Below are 13,608 nucleotides of genomic sequence, written 5' to 3'. Positions count from 1 at the left end.
GGCCTCAAGGCTGGAGAAACAAGAAGTGATATTAAAAATTAAGGTGAGAAAATGTAAGTGACTTGGCTGATTATGCATCAGAAATGTATGTGAATTAAAATATTAAGTGATGGAATTTTTTGTAAAATGAAAATTAAAGTGATAATGTTCTAATCAAATAATTGCTTTTTATCAATGTCTCAAACTTCACAGCAGTGGTGGAGGCTTTTGGGTACTATTGAATCAATAAATTAACTTCTTGGAAATTTTGAGGTGAGAAATCGATGTCAGTGGTTGTTAATATTTACATTCTCGTGACAGTTGCCATAGAATTGGAAATGTGATAACGAATAAAGTTAAAGTCACAACAAATACATGTTGTTAATGATATAATATTATTATCTAACTACAGTTATATCATTTGTACTTTTACTTCACACAGATTGTATCCCTTTATATTTTGATTTAGGTACATTTTTGCTCAATAAGTCAAATCACATATTTCCATCAGCACGTTTTATGACTTCTACCCTTGAGGCCTCTTTCCTCAAATGATAAATAAAAATGCTTTGGCTGTTTTTGATAAATGGAAAAACAATCAAAATTGTAAATTTTGCAATTACACTGTGTATTTTTCATGAAGAAATTGACCACTTGTGTCTGTCTGTGTTTGAAGAGAATTATAAAAATTAACAAATTTACCGAGATTTTAATCAAATTGTAACATTTTTTAGCAAATCAACTCCAAGTAATCAAACACATTCAGAATTTATCCTCTCATTTTTAAAACAAACATGTTAGTGAAAGTTGGACCAGGTCATCTCAATCATGATTGATTCAACCATGAAACATTGGTTGAAAACAAACCACTCATGTAATCATTCATAATGTACGTACCCTTTTCCACTGCTTACTGCTGAGGGCTTTGGTGTATCCTGCTTTTACATAGATAACTTTCCATTTGTGTGTTATTTGTTGTGAAAAAAAATGTGTCCATCGTGTTTATTAAACTGCGTATTTTCTGTGCACTGCCTCGTGAACTGTGCAGTGAAGTGTCCTGTTTGATTATGTTCGGCGTTCTGGCGCTGTGTAGTTACCTGCCTTGGGACAACGGGTGAAATTTTGCTGTTGTGCTGATGCGGGTATTTACATTCACTTTCTTAATCAAATAGATAAATACAGAAATAAAAATTTAAAAGCTGACTCAGAGCAGGAAATTTGACAGTAAGCTTTTATTATGAAGGCCTGATGTGTGTACAGGAAGTGGTGTTTTTGTGTCCGGGTCTTGACGGCTCTCTCTCGCTGAGTATTGTTCGCGTGTTCGGAAAACGTCTTGTAGGAGCAGAATAATCCTCTAAAGTTGTTCAAATTTGGCTTTTCTTTTCGTTTTTTTGACTCTTGGATGTTTGTAAAATGTTCGGGTTTCAGGGTCTTTCAGGTTTGTTTTCTTTCTTCTTCTATGATCTTGTTTACTCTACATGCTCCATGTAGCTTAACGTTCACACCGACACTAACATTGAATGCTAGGTAATGAGTGAGCACTTTCTGCTCCAAGCCTCGATCATACATTCAGAATAATACATACATAGAAATACAATCGATCAAAACTGCTTTGACTTGTACAAAAAAAAATGTTGCTGTATGTAATCATAATTTGCATGTATTAGATCAGGAGTGTCAAACTCAAGGCCCGGGGGCCAAATCTGGTAGTTGTACCTGGCCCGCCAGATCACATCATATTTTTATTATAACTAGCCCATTGATCTGCAGATTTCCACCAGTTTAAAAATGTAAACCTAACCCTGATGATTTAAAATATCCTTGTTCTGTCATATAAATAAGACAAAGTTAAAATAATTATATTAAAAGTGATGAATGTGTGAAAATAAATTTCTTTTTTCATTTCATATTCTTGATTTTGCATCTCATAGCTATCAGGCGAAGTTATGGTTTTGGCTTTTTATTTCTTATTTTGACCTTTTCAATTCAAATTTTTTTATTTTTTCTCTTATTTATTTATTTATTTATCTATTTTACCTTATTTTGATCCTCAATTTTAAAATTTTAAGTAATAGTGGAATCACAGCAAACATTTGTATGGTTGAAGACAGGACAATTAGAGACAGGAGAATTAGAAGAAATCGTAATTTTTTTTTTTTTTTAACAGTCTACAAAAATCCTACCTTCTTCATTTTTGTGCTTTTTTTCTTATAGATATAAGAATGACAAAACCCTTCAATGCAATAATTCATATCAAATTTGCAATACAAGTCAACATCATCAGAATTAGACGCTTTCAAAGAATTCTTCAGCCCTTGTTTAGGAATAAAATAAAGTTAAGGAATAATCACATATCAAATCAGAATTGCAATATTGGGGAAAAAAATCAATAAGATAATTTTCCAAAATTGTTCAGCCTTAATTTTAACTTGACAAAATCAAACAAACTGTAGTTGCAGAAGTCACAAAATCACAAAAATTCACTGCAAGAGCTTAATGCCTGCACTGGGGGTGCTAGCTTTTCACTTTCTACCACTGCGCTCTTTGTTTTCTTAACTTTCTCACTGTAGTCAGTTTACCTTGTGTTACTTTAGTCACTTCTTTTCTGGCGCTTTCAAAGTAAAAGTCTGCTACTGTTAAACAGGAAGTAAAGTTAGCTTAAATCGATACAAAACTTACAAAATAAAGCATATAAAGATAATGCATATAAAGATAATGCAGCTTGTTTAAATAAAAAACAGTTGTGGCTGGTAGATTTTTTCAATCCACCAGCCAGCCAGAGTGGCAGGTAGAAAAAAGGTTAAAAGACATTAAAAACTAATGAAATATTGATACAGCACTTTAAAGATCAATACAGTATTGCACCACAAGAAATCACAGCATTTTGGTGTAGTGGTATTTTCTGATACCAGTATTAAACTAGAGGCTTCATTTTTATAAGTTTACTAAAGTTAGGCCAAAAGTAAAAGCACTTGGCCTCCTGAATGATGAAAGGTTTTATTTTGTTTATGTTTAATGAGAAATTTTAGATCATTCGTATTTAATGACTTAATGCTTTAATAATAGATTCTGCTCAGTGCAGCCTGTTTGTGTTTTTTTTTCATTCTGTGTTTAGCTTCATGTCTGTCTGCAGATGTTTCCTATAAAGCTGTAATGTCCATATTTTAGAGGAGTTATCCACAGAGAGGATCACATTTCCTCCCAACAATACAGAGAGAAGCACCATCTGTGTTTTAATGTGAATTGAAGATTAAAATATTTTGAAAGTTGTGTATTTGTTTTTTCTCTACAGACCTCCAGCAGGTGATAGCAGTAAAAGAAGAGGTTCTCCCTGAGCAGCAGGAGAGGAGCTCTAGTCTGAAGCAGGAGGAGTCTCTGGAACCAGCACACGTGAAAGAGGAAGAGGAGGAACTGGGGATCAGTCAGGAGAGGGAGCAGCTCCAAGGAGCAGAGGAGGATGGTATTGGTGTGTTCAAATTCACTCATGTCCCTGTGAAGAGTGAAGAAGAGGATGGAGAGAAACCTCAGTCCTTAGACTTAGAGCATTTGAAAACAGAAACAGATGGAGAGGACTGTGGAAGATCAGGAGTGGACAGAGACTTTAACACAGATGGTCATTTACAGCCGGTTAGTCCTGACAAGACTTCAGACCTTTCTGGATCTGAGACTGATGACAGTGCTGATTGGGAGCAGAGTGTTGAATCTCAGGATGGTTTAAACTGTCTGCAAAACAAAAACGTAGCTGTAGGTGATATGAAACATGAAACTGGGAATACATCAGTTAGTTCTGTGCAGGAAGACAAAGAATCCCATGCAGGAGAGAACGAATTACGTTGTTCAGTTTGCTGTAAAATATTATCAACAAAAGGATCACTTAAAAGGCATTCTTTGGTCCACACAAGAATTAAACCATTTAGTTGCTCTTTTTGTGAAAGGCCTTTTCATATGAGACAAGCACTTGAGAAGCACATGAGAGTCCACACAGGGGAGAAACCATTTAGTTGCTCAGTTTGTCATAAAAGTTTTTTCCATCCAGAAAGTCTGAAGGAACACATGACTGTCCACACAGGAGAGACACCGTTTAGTTGCTCACTTTGTCATAAAAGATTTCCCCGTCAAGGAAGTTTGAAGAGCCACATGACTGTCCATACAGGGGAGAAACCATTTAGTTGCTCAGTTTGTGATAAAAGATTTTCCCAGCAAGGGGGTCTGAAGAGCCACATGACTGTGCATACAGGGGAGAAACCATTTAACTGTGCAGTTTGTCATAAAAGATTTCCCCACAAATACAAACTGAAGCTGCACTTAAATGTCCACACAAGGAAGAAAACAATTAGTTGTTTAGTTTGTCTTAAAAAATTTTCCCATCAAGACCATTTGAATGAGCATGTGACTATTCATGCAGGGGAGAATCCATTTAGCTGTTCAGTTTGTCATAAAAGTTTTTCCCGATTTGAACATCTAAAAGAACACTTGAAAATTCATGCAGGGGAGAAACCATTTAGTTGTTCAGTTTGTTACAAAAGTTTTCAAGTTAAAAGAGGGCTGGTGTTGCATATGAAGGTCCACTCAGACGAGAAACAATTTAATTGTCCAATTTGTAATAAAAGTTTTCGATTTAAATATATGTTGGTGCCGCACTTGAGAGTCCACACAGGGGAAAAACCATTTAGCTGTGAGATTTGTGGTAAAAGATTTTCCCAACAAGGACATATGAAGACCCACATGTCTTTCCACGCAGGAGAGAAACAATTTAGCTGTTCAGTTTGTCATAGAAAATTTACTTATCAGAAAAGTCTGAAGGCACATTACAAAGCACATACAGGTGAAAAACCATTTACCTGTTCAGTTTGCGGTAAAACATTTTCTCTCCAAAAATGTCTGAAGCAACACTTGAAAATCCACACAGGGGAGAAACCATTTAGTTGTGAGATTTGTGGTAAAAGATTTTCCCAGAAAGGAAATATGAAGACGCACTTGGCTGTCCACTCAGAGGACAAATCATTTAGTTGCCCATCAAAAATCTGAAGAAATGCATGATTGTCTACACAGGGGAGCAACAATTTAGTTGTTCAGTTTGAAGTAAAAAAAAATCTCTTCCCAAAGCAATCTGAAGCAACTGTGTGTTGTGACTGCTTACATGGGGAAGAAAACATGTCGTTGCTTAGTTTGTGGTAAAAAAAAAAACAAAAAAACAAAAAACACTATATGATATTGTCATGTTTGTGATAAAAGATTAATAAGACTGGAGAATTTCAAAAATTACAAGCATGAGTGGGTTGAAATGAGCATTGGAAATCCAAAATAATTGGCGCTTCATCTCTTTTGTTCAGAGAAGAGGAAGTTTTTCTGGTTTCTCTTAATGTTCCACCTTTGTAAATGATATAATTTCAACAATTTCTTGACTATATTTTTCTGTTAGGTATATTTTGATTTTTTTGTTATGAATTGGTGGTCAAAAAATGAAAGAACAATTGATTGACTTATTATTTTTTCAGCCATTGTTCTCTTTAGTCTCAAGTTTGTATGTTTTTTTTATGTTTTTAAACAGTCTTAACATATTTTATGTCACCCATACAGAACACTCAAGGATCAATGGTATTTTTGTTATCCCTGAGGGGCATTTTTTCTTCAGATTTATTGTTGAGCTCTGTACATTTTACTCCACAGTTAGCAGGACCACACAAACCATGGGAATGTAGAAAATACAGTTCTAACACAATATTCACTTTTCTGATATATCAGACATAAAAATGATGTAAAGGCATCAAAACAAATACTAATTAATAGATTTTACATTGAGCTATTCAAAAAGCTGATGGCAGTCAGGGTAATACAAATAAACTTTCAGTCTTTGTCCTCCATGCTGGAAGGACATGTTGGCTGCAAGATGGGAGCAAGAATTTCTTGAAAGTAAATTGTGTGGTTCAACCAGGATCAACCGTACCTTTTTAACACCTCTGAGTTGTGTAAGTCAGTCAGGTTTCTAAGAGTGGTGCAGCTGCTGCCTGTTGCCATTCCCAGCATCATTTATCATCATTTGAAGAAAATGTTTATCTAAACTCAATGTAAAGCAGTATTATAGATTTACCTTCAAACACATGATATATTTTGGAATAAAGTTGCTGTAATTGGCATGAGGACTAAGAACTACATATGAATGAATTTGTGGTTATTTATTAAAAGTTTTTCACCCTTTCAGGGTCTAGGCTTTATTGAGCAAGGACAAATCAGTGGTACATTGATGTACCAGAGTTCCTTAAACATTACCCCACCCCTTTCTGTGATTAAGAGTTGCTCCTGAATTTGTGGATTATGCTGAGAGAATTTTTTCATATTTATGCAGCATGTATGATTTCTCTTCATATTGAAGGAATTACTGTAAATAGAAACTATGATTCAGAACAGAACTCCAGCTCTCACTGGAATGGTTTGCAACCGAGTGTGAAGCGGCTGGGATAAGAATCAGCACCTCCAAATCCGAGGCCATGGTCCTCAGTCGGAAAAGGGTGGACTGCCCTCTCCAGGTTGGGAATGAGATCCTGCCCCAAGTGGAGGAGTTCAAGTATCTCGGGGTCTTGTTCACAAGTGTGGGAAGAGTGGAGCGGGAGATTGGTGCGGTGTCAGCAGTGATGCGGTCTCTGCATCGGTCTGTCATGGTGAAGAAAGAGCTGAGTCGAAAGGCGAAGTTCTCAATTTACCGGTCGATCCACGTTCCCACCCTCACCTATGGTCATGAACTGTGGGTTGTGACCGAAAGAACAAGATCGCAGATACAGGCAGCTGAAATGAGATTCCTCCACAGGTGTCTGGGTTCTCCCTTAGAGATAGGGTGAGAAGCTCGGCGATCCAGGAGAGACTCAGAGTAGAGCCGATGTTGAGAGGAGCCAGATGAGCCATCTGGTCCGGATGCCTCCTGGACGCCTCCCTGGTGAGGTGTTCCAGGCAAGTCCCACTGGGAGGAGGCCCCGGGGAAGACCCAGGACACGCTGGAGAGACTATGTCGCTCGGCTGGCCTGGGAATGCCTCGGGATCCCCTGGGAGCTGGATGAAGTGGCCGGAGAGAGGGAAGTCTGGGCTTCCCTGCTTAGGCTGCTGCCCCCCGTGACCTGATCTCGGATAAGCGGAAGAAGATGGATGGATTCAGAACAGCTTGTTTGCTAAGGATTTTAACTGCCAATCACCTAGAAATGTTAGTTATGATTAAATCATGAGAATTTAAATAGTGGTAGATTAACCAATGAAACGTTCAACTATATCTAGGATGAACATACTATATGAATATTAAGGTGTAGACAAAGTTGTTACCTGAAAAAGAAGAAGACTAGCAGCAGTTCAACCAATCAAACAGAAAGTTGTATCCAGAGTGAATGCCTTATAAAAATAAGTTATGTATAGCGATACAACATAGAGCTACAAAGTTGTTACCTCAAAAAGAAGTGTTTGAAGGTCTCAAGTTTGAATGACTGCTCAAAAATGGAGAGTATGGAGACACACTCTTCATGCTGTAGCTCATGCAGTTTTGGTCTAGTTCTGGATTATGTGGAGTTTGCACATATTTCTGCAACTAGATACTGTTGAACACTGAAATACTGTTTTTTTTCTGTCTTTAACTGTAATGTTTGATAATAATCGTCAGTTTAAAGAGCAAATTTGGAGTATCTCAGGCTATGAAGCAACTATTTTAGGTTTTTTTTTTTCTTCATTTTTATACTTTGTACACATCATTGCTTTATGACAAGCCCATCTGCCTACCACTAATTTTGCACTTTGATTAAAAAGCTTGTTATCCCATTGCAAAACGTACAATGAATATTAAATCCTGCATTCAAAATTAAATTGCTATCTTTTAAAAAGAATGTTGTTATAAGGCACTGTGTGTTTACATCTTTGGGGAGGTTTGTTTTTCCATCCTCCAAGTTTGAGATGTGTTTTATTGTCAACAGCCCTAGGTCTAATTCAGGCAATAAGCCAATATCAGTAAGAAAAAGGGTTGCCAATAACTATTGTGACTTACTTTGGTGTCTGAACTGCAGCCCTTCAGTTTGGGTGCGACTTTGGAGAAAAAAAGGAGGCAGCTATTGACTATTCTGGTCTGAGTAACTGTAATCAGAGCAGCTGACCCAGATGCTTTACCACCTGTACCAGGGTATTAATTAGGAAATATAACAACTGTTGATAAACTGAATCCTTTATTGATGTGATGATTGGACTTATTGAGCATCAGAAATGAATTCAGAATCAATTTATTTAATTTTTTACACAACTTTCACAACTTTTGTTAGTGAAAGTTGGACCAGGTCATCTCGATTATAATTCAGAAGTGAAGTCGCAGCAGGACATTTGAAACTTAACCTTTATTGTGAAGTTCTAGTGAGTATACAGGAAGTGGTGTTTTTGATTCCGGGGCTTCAGGCCTCTTTCTTGCTGAGTTTTGTTCGGCTGTTAGGACGACGTCCTGTAGGTGCAAAAAATATCATCTAAAGTTGTTCAAAGTTGATTTTTCTTATCCTTCGTTGACTTTTGGAAGTTTGTAAAATGTCCGGGTGTCATTATTTTTCAGGTTTGTGTTCTTTCTTCTTCTATGATCTTGTTTACCGTAAATGCTCCATGTAGCTTTAGCTAACGTTAGCATCCACATAGCACAGTGTTAGCTGCAGCTAAATCCTGATAACAATAGAACTTTGTCTACTGGACTCAGAAAGTCTTTGCTGACAGTCTGTTGTTTGATTGTTGTTTTATTAAACCTTAAATAATGAGTGAGCACTTTCGCTCCAAGCGTTGAGCATACATTTGAAAATAATACATACATAAAAATACAACCGAGCAAACCCGTTTTGGTCTGTACAGACAGTGTTGCTGCATGTAATCATCATTTACATGTCTTAGATCAATCAAAATGTTTAATTTCCAACATTTTACACCAAACATGCAATGGTGTAAAAATTACACAACTATTGTACACAAGTAAAAGTAGCAGTACTCTGGTTAATATACTTGAGTAGAAGTAAATGTACTTGTCTATTAATCTACTCAAGTAAAAGTAAAAAGTTAGTCATTTTAAATGTACTGAAAGTCCTGAGTAGATACTTTTGATACCCAAGTGTCTTTCACAGTGAAACATTATCTGTCCTAAATGTGCAATATCAATTAGAAACTATAGCTACAAGCAGCAGTGAAGGGCCCGAGCACATGCAAAGAGGGTTTTTTGTCGGTCTGGTCATGATCCATTAGTAAGTCAAACATGATAGGCCTAGGCTGAAAGGTGTGTCAGGGCAGAATGTTTAAAGGTGTTTTAAAGGACAAAATCAAAATTTAGGCAAGGAAATGATCAATTAGCAGACTTGTGTGATTGAGTTTGACATCCCTGACCTAAGTCAAGAGTGTAACATAGGCCATTATGTAACCTTTTCAAGGTGGCAGCCATTTCAGGAAGAAAGAAATTCTACCTAGCTTGTGAAGTTAATGCTGTCGTGCAGGACTCTTTCCCTATTGGTTAGTCATACAGTTCACTATTAAAGGCTAGGCTATCAATGTTGCAGTTAGTAGTCTTTCTAGTCTGCAAAATAGCTCCATGTAGCTAGAAGTTACTGATAATTAGCAAAGAGTAGAAGCTCCAGAATCTGTGGCTGCAATTTGTTTTCAAAAGTATCACACATTTGGGACCGTATCATTGTTAATTTAATCAACTAAAACAAAAAATGACCTGGAATTTTATGAATTACCCCTGACGTCAGTGTTTAGTGCAGTGCATTCACATAAGATAACTGAAGTCTGTTATGTACTCAAATTTACAGACCTTTCTGAAGGAAAACATGAAGGTGCTGCATGGCTGCAGCGATGAAAATACAGAGCGTTTTTTTTATTGTTAAAGTTTGTACAAAAGTGCAGAGTTGTGCACATTTTTCCAGACGTTTCCTTTATGTGTCCTCTACAGACTGTTGACCAGAGTTTATAGTAGACAACAAAAAGTGTGTGTTCCTTCTCTATATATACATATTAATATATTTTAGATCTGTAGAAAGCTGTCCATGACTGATAAACTAGGGCTGAGCAATTAATAGCAAATAAGATTAAATCACAATATGGCCTGCTGCAATTTTCGAATTGTAGAAGGTGCAGTATTTCCTTCACCTGAAATTTGAGTTGAAATACCAGTCTAAGACTTTATTTGCAGCAGAGACGTTATGCATTACATATCATGTAATTATTCAAGTGGCATATTTTTAGAATAGTGTACCAAAATAATCCTGTTTTTTCATTTTTGTATGTTTTTCTTTTTAATATGCAAATTACAAAAAAGATCATTCCCTTTAATACAACAGCTCGGATCCAATTTGCAAAATTAGTTGGATTCATCATAGTTAGGCTAGATATTTTATCAAAATTGTTCAGCCCTAGTTTAATCTAATACTGTGTTGGTTATAATGTAGAATGAATTATTGCTTGTTTTTGTTGAAAATACATGAGATGAGGAACTTAAGAAATAATCGCATATTGAATCGCTATTGCAATACTGGGTAAAAAAAAAAAAAAAAAAATTGCATTTAGATTGTTTTCCCAAATCGTTCAGCCCTCTGATAAACCAGTGAAAAATCTACCACCCCACACACACACACACACACACACACAATTATTACAAATTATCAGAGGCCCCTAGGTAATTCTAGTCCCTTGTGAGTAAGACATAAGACCTGCTAAAAATAGATCTTTGATGACTAAAACTCTGACTTAAAGTTAGTGTAGTTCTCATCAAGGAGACATAAACTAAACTAGAAACATAGAATAGGCTAAAGTGCAATTTAATTTTCATCTGGAAGTCAAAATCCATGATATTTCTCCTCTGTGGGAAAATCCATAAAACATCTTATTATATCTGTAGCTCTTCTGCCTCTCAACTGTTGACAGCAGGGATCCATGATAAGAGAGAGCACAGAATGATGATACACCTCCAAGGGTTGAAATGTTTTCCTTTAAGTGGAAGATGATCTTGACTATTCTGACTCGGATCAGGCCAATGAAAAATGAAAATCAGACATCCATTATAATAGAAGATTGCATTATTTTGAAAGTTGTGTATTTGATTTTTCTCCACAGACCTCCAGCAGCTGATAGTAATAAAAGAAGAAGTTCTCCCTGAGCAGCAGGAGAGGAGCTCTAGTCTGAAGCAGGAGGAGTCTCTGGAACCAGCACACATTAAAGAGGAGCAAGAGGAACTGGGAATCAGTCAGGAGAGAGAGCAGCTTCAAGGAGCAGAGGAGGATGATATCATTATGTTCACCTTCAATCCTGTGTCTGTGAAAAGTGAAGAGGAAGATGGAGAGAAACCTCAGTCCTCACAACTTGTAAACCAAAGTGAAGGGAACAGAGACTTGAAGCATTTGAAAACAGAATCAGATGGAGAGGACTGTGGAAGATCAGGAGTGGACAGAGACTTTAATACAGATGGTCATTTACAGCCATTTAGTCCTGATAAGACTTCAGACCTTTCTGGGTTGGAGACTGATGACAGCGCTGACTGGGAGGAGAGTGATGAACCTCAGGATGGTTTAAGCTGTCTGCAAAACAAAAATGTAGCTGTAGGTGATATGAAACATGACACTGGGAATACATCAGTTAGTTCTTCTGAACATGCTCCAAGTACTGGAGAGAATAAAAAAGTGCAGGAAGACAAAGAATCCCATACAAGAGAGAACGAATTACGTTGTTCAGTTTGCTGTAAAATATTATCAACAAAAGGATCACTCAAAAGGCACTCTTTGGTCCACACAGGAATTAAACCATTTAGTTGCTCTTTTTGTGAAAGGCCTTTTCTCATGAGACAAGCACTTGAGAAGCACATGAGAGTCCACACAGGGGAGAAACCATTTAGTTGCTCAGTTTGTCACAAAAGTTTTTTCCGTCCAGAAAGTCTGAAGAATCACTTGAATGTCCACACAGGGGTGAAACCATTTAGCTGCTCAGTTTGTGATAAAACTTTTTTGACTCGATCAGGTCTGAAGATTCACATCGCTGTTCATACAGGAGAGAAACCATTTAGTTGCTCAGTTTGTGATAAAAGATTTTTCCAGCAAGGGGATCTGAAGAGCCACATGACTGTCCATACAGGAGAGAGACCATTTAGTTGTTCAGTTTGTAACAAAAGTTTTCGAATTAAAAGAGGGTTGGTGTTGCACATGGCAGTCCACACAGACAATAAGCCATTTAGCTGTTCAGTTTGTAATAAGAATTTTCGATTTAAACAGATGTTGGTGCAACACATGAGAGTCCACACAGGGGAAAAACCTTTCAGTTGTTCGGTTTGTGGTAAAAGATTTTCCCAACAAGGACGTATGAAGGAACACTTGATTCTTCATGATGGGGAGAAACAATTTAGCTGTTCAGTTTGTCACAGAAAATTTTCTTACCAGAAAAGTCTGATGGAACACTTCAAAGTCCACACAAGTGAAAACCCATTTACCTGTTCAGTTTGTGGTAAAACATTTTGTTACCAGAAAAGTCTGATGGCACACTTCAAATCCCACACCGATGAAAAACCATTTAGCTGTTAAGTTTGCGGTAAAAAAATGTACTCATCAAAAATGTGATGAGATGCATGACTGTCTACAAGGGCAACAACACTTTAGTTGTTGAGACTGAATTAATAAATATATTTTTAAATCACCTCCCAAGGAAATCTGAAGAAACGTGACTGCTTACACAGGGGAGAAACCTTGTATTTGTTGAGTTTGTGGTTTAAAAAAAAAAAAAACTAAATAAAGTTGCTGGAAAGAAAGCACACTTTCATGCACAGAGTGAGGAAACGATTTGTTGTGGCATTTGTGGTAAAAGACTCACAAGGCTAGAGATTTTCAAAAATCTCAAGTGTGTTGGTGAGTGCAGTGTAAGTTCAAAATTAGTTCTTCATCTCATCTGTCCAGTTAAGAGAAAGCTGTTGTTGTTTCCACCTTTTTTTCCTGTACTTATTGAACTTTGTTGTTAAGTTCTCTTCTTGTGGTTGATTAACGATTCTTTGTAAATAATAAAACAAATACAACAACTTGACTCTCTCTTTATGGAAAGTATCTTGAGATCATTTTTATATTGAATTGGTGCTATACGAACCAATGAACAATGGATTGACTGATTATTATTCAACCTTCATTGTGTTCTTTGTTGTCAATGATACCTTTTTAATCACTGAGGGAAATTTTTCAAAGACTTTTTGGGGGTACTTTATGCCCCCACTGTGGATAGAGTTGGACACAGGGAAGACAGCGAGAGGGTGAGGGACTTTGGCCACCCACATGAGACCTCACCTTAGCACTAGGCTGTCTACACCCCAGGGGGCATTTTACTCCACAGTTAGCAGGACCACACAAACCATTTCACCAACAATGGAAATTAATAAAATACAAAACATCAAGCACAATTACAGTGATATATATATATATGATAAGAAAAACTTTTTTTTTTTTTAAAGGGGGATGAGGTCAATCTGGCAGTGGAGATGGGATTTTATTGGAAAAATTTCTGTTCCAAAATACCTTTCCCAGTGATGCCCACATGGCTTTTACCTCCTGTCATTATAGACTTCTTTGTGCAGTAAAGATTAAAAACCTCACATGAAACATTTATCGCAGTATATAC

At 36.8% G+C, this 13,608-nt stretch overlaps 2 protein-coding genes and 1 gene segment (V, D, J or C); 2 read left to right on the top strand and 1 right to left on the bottom strand.

Moving 5' to 3' along the window:
• LOC121523649 overlaps positions 1-13,608 on the bottom strand; it is an 820,099-nt gene that overhangs the window by 582,241 nt on the left and 224,250 nt on the right.
• LOC121523651 (immunoglobulin kappa light chain-like) overlaps positions 1-13,608 on the top strand; it is an 813,481-nt gene that overhangs the window by 577,379 nt on the left and 222,494 nt on the right. The gene's annotated exons all lie outside the window — the stretch shown is intronic.
• On the top strand, positions 8,406-12,929 carry LOC121523580 (gastrula zinc finger protein XlCGF57.1-like). The gene is made up of 2 exons (XM_041808515.1): positions 8,406-8,542; positions 11,077-12,929. The coding sequence occupies exons 1-2, from the start codon at positions 8,518-8,520 to the stop codon at positions 12,528-12,530; spliced, it is 1,479 nt and encodes a 492-aa protein (XP_041664449.1). The 5' UTR covers positions 8,406-8,517; the 3' UTR covers positions 12,531-12,929.

Source organism: Cheilinus undulatus, linkage group 16 (assembly GCF_018320785.1).
Source record: "Cheilinus undulatus linkage group 16, ASM1832078v1, whole genome shotgun sequence".
Classification (NCBI taxonomy): domain Eukaryota; kingdom Metazoa; phylum Chordata; class Actinopteri; order Labriformes; family Labridae; genus Cheilinus; species Cheilinus undulatus.
This window is presented reverse-complemented; position numbering and strand designations above follow the sequence as displayed.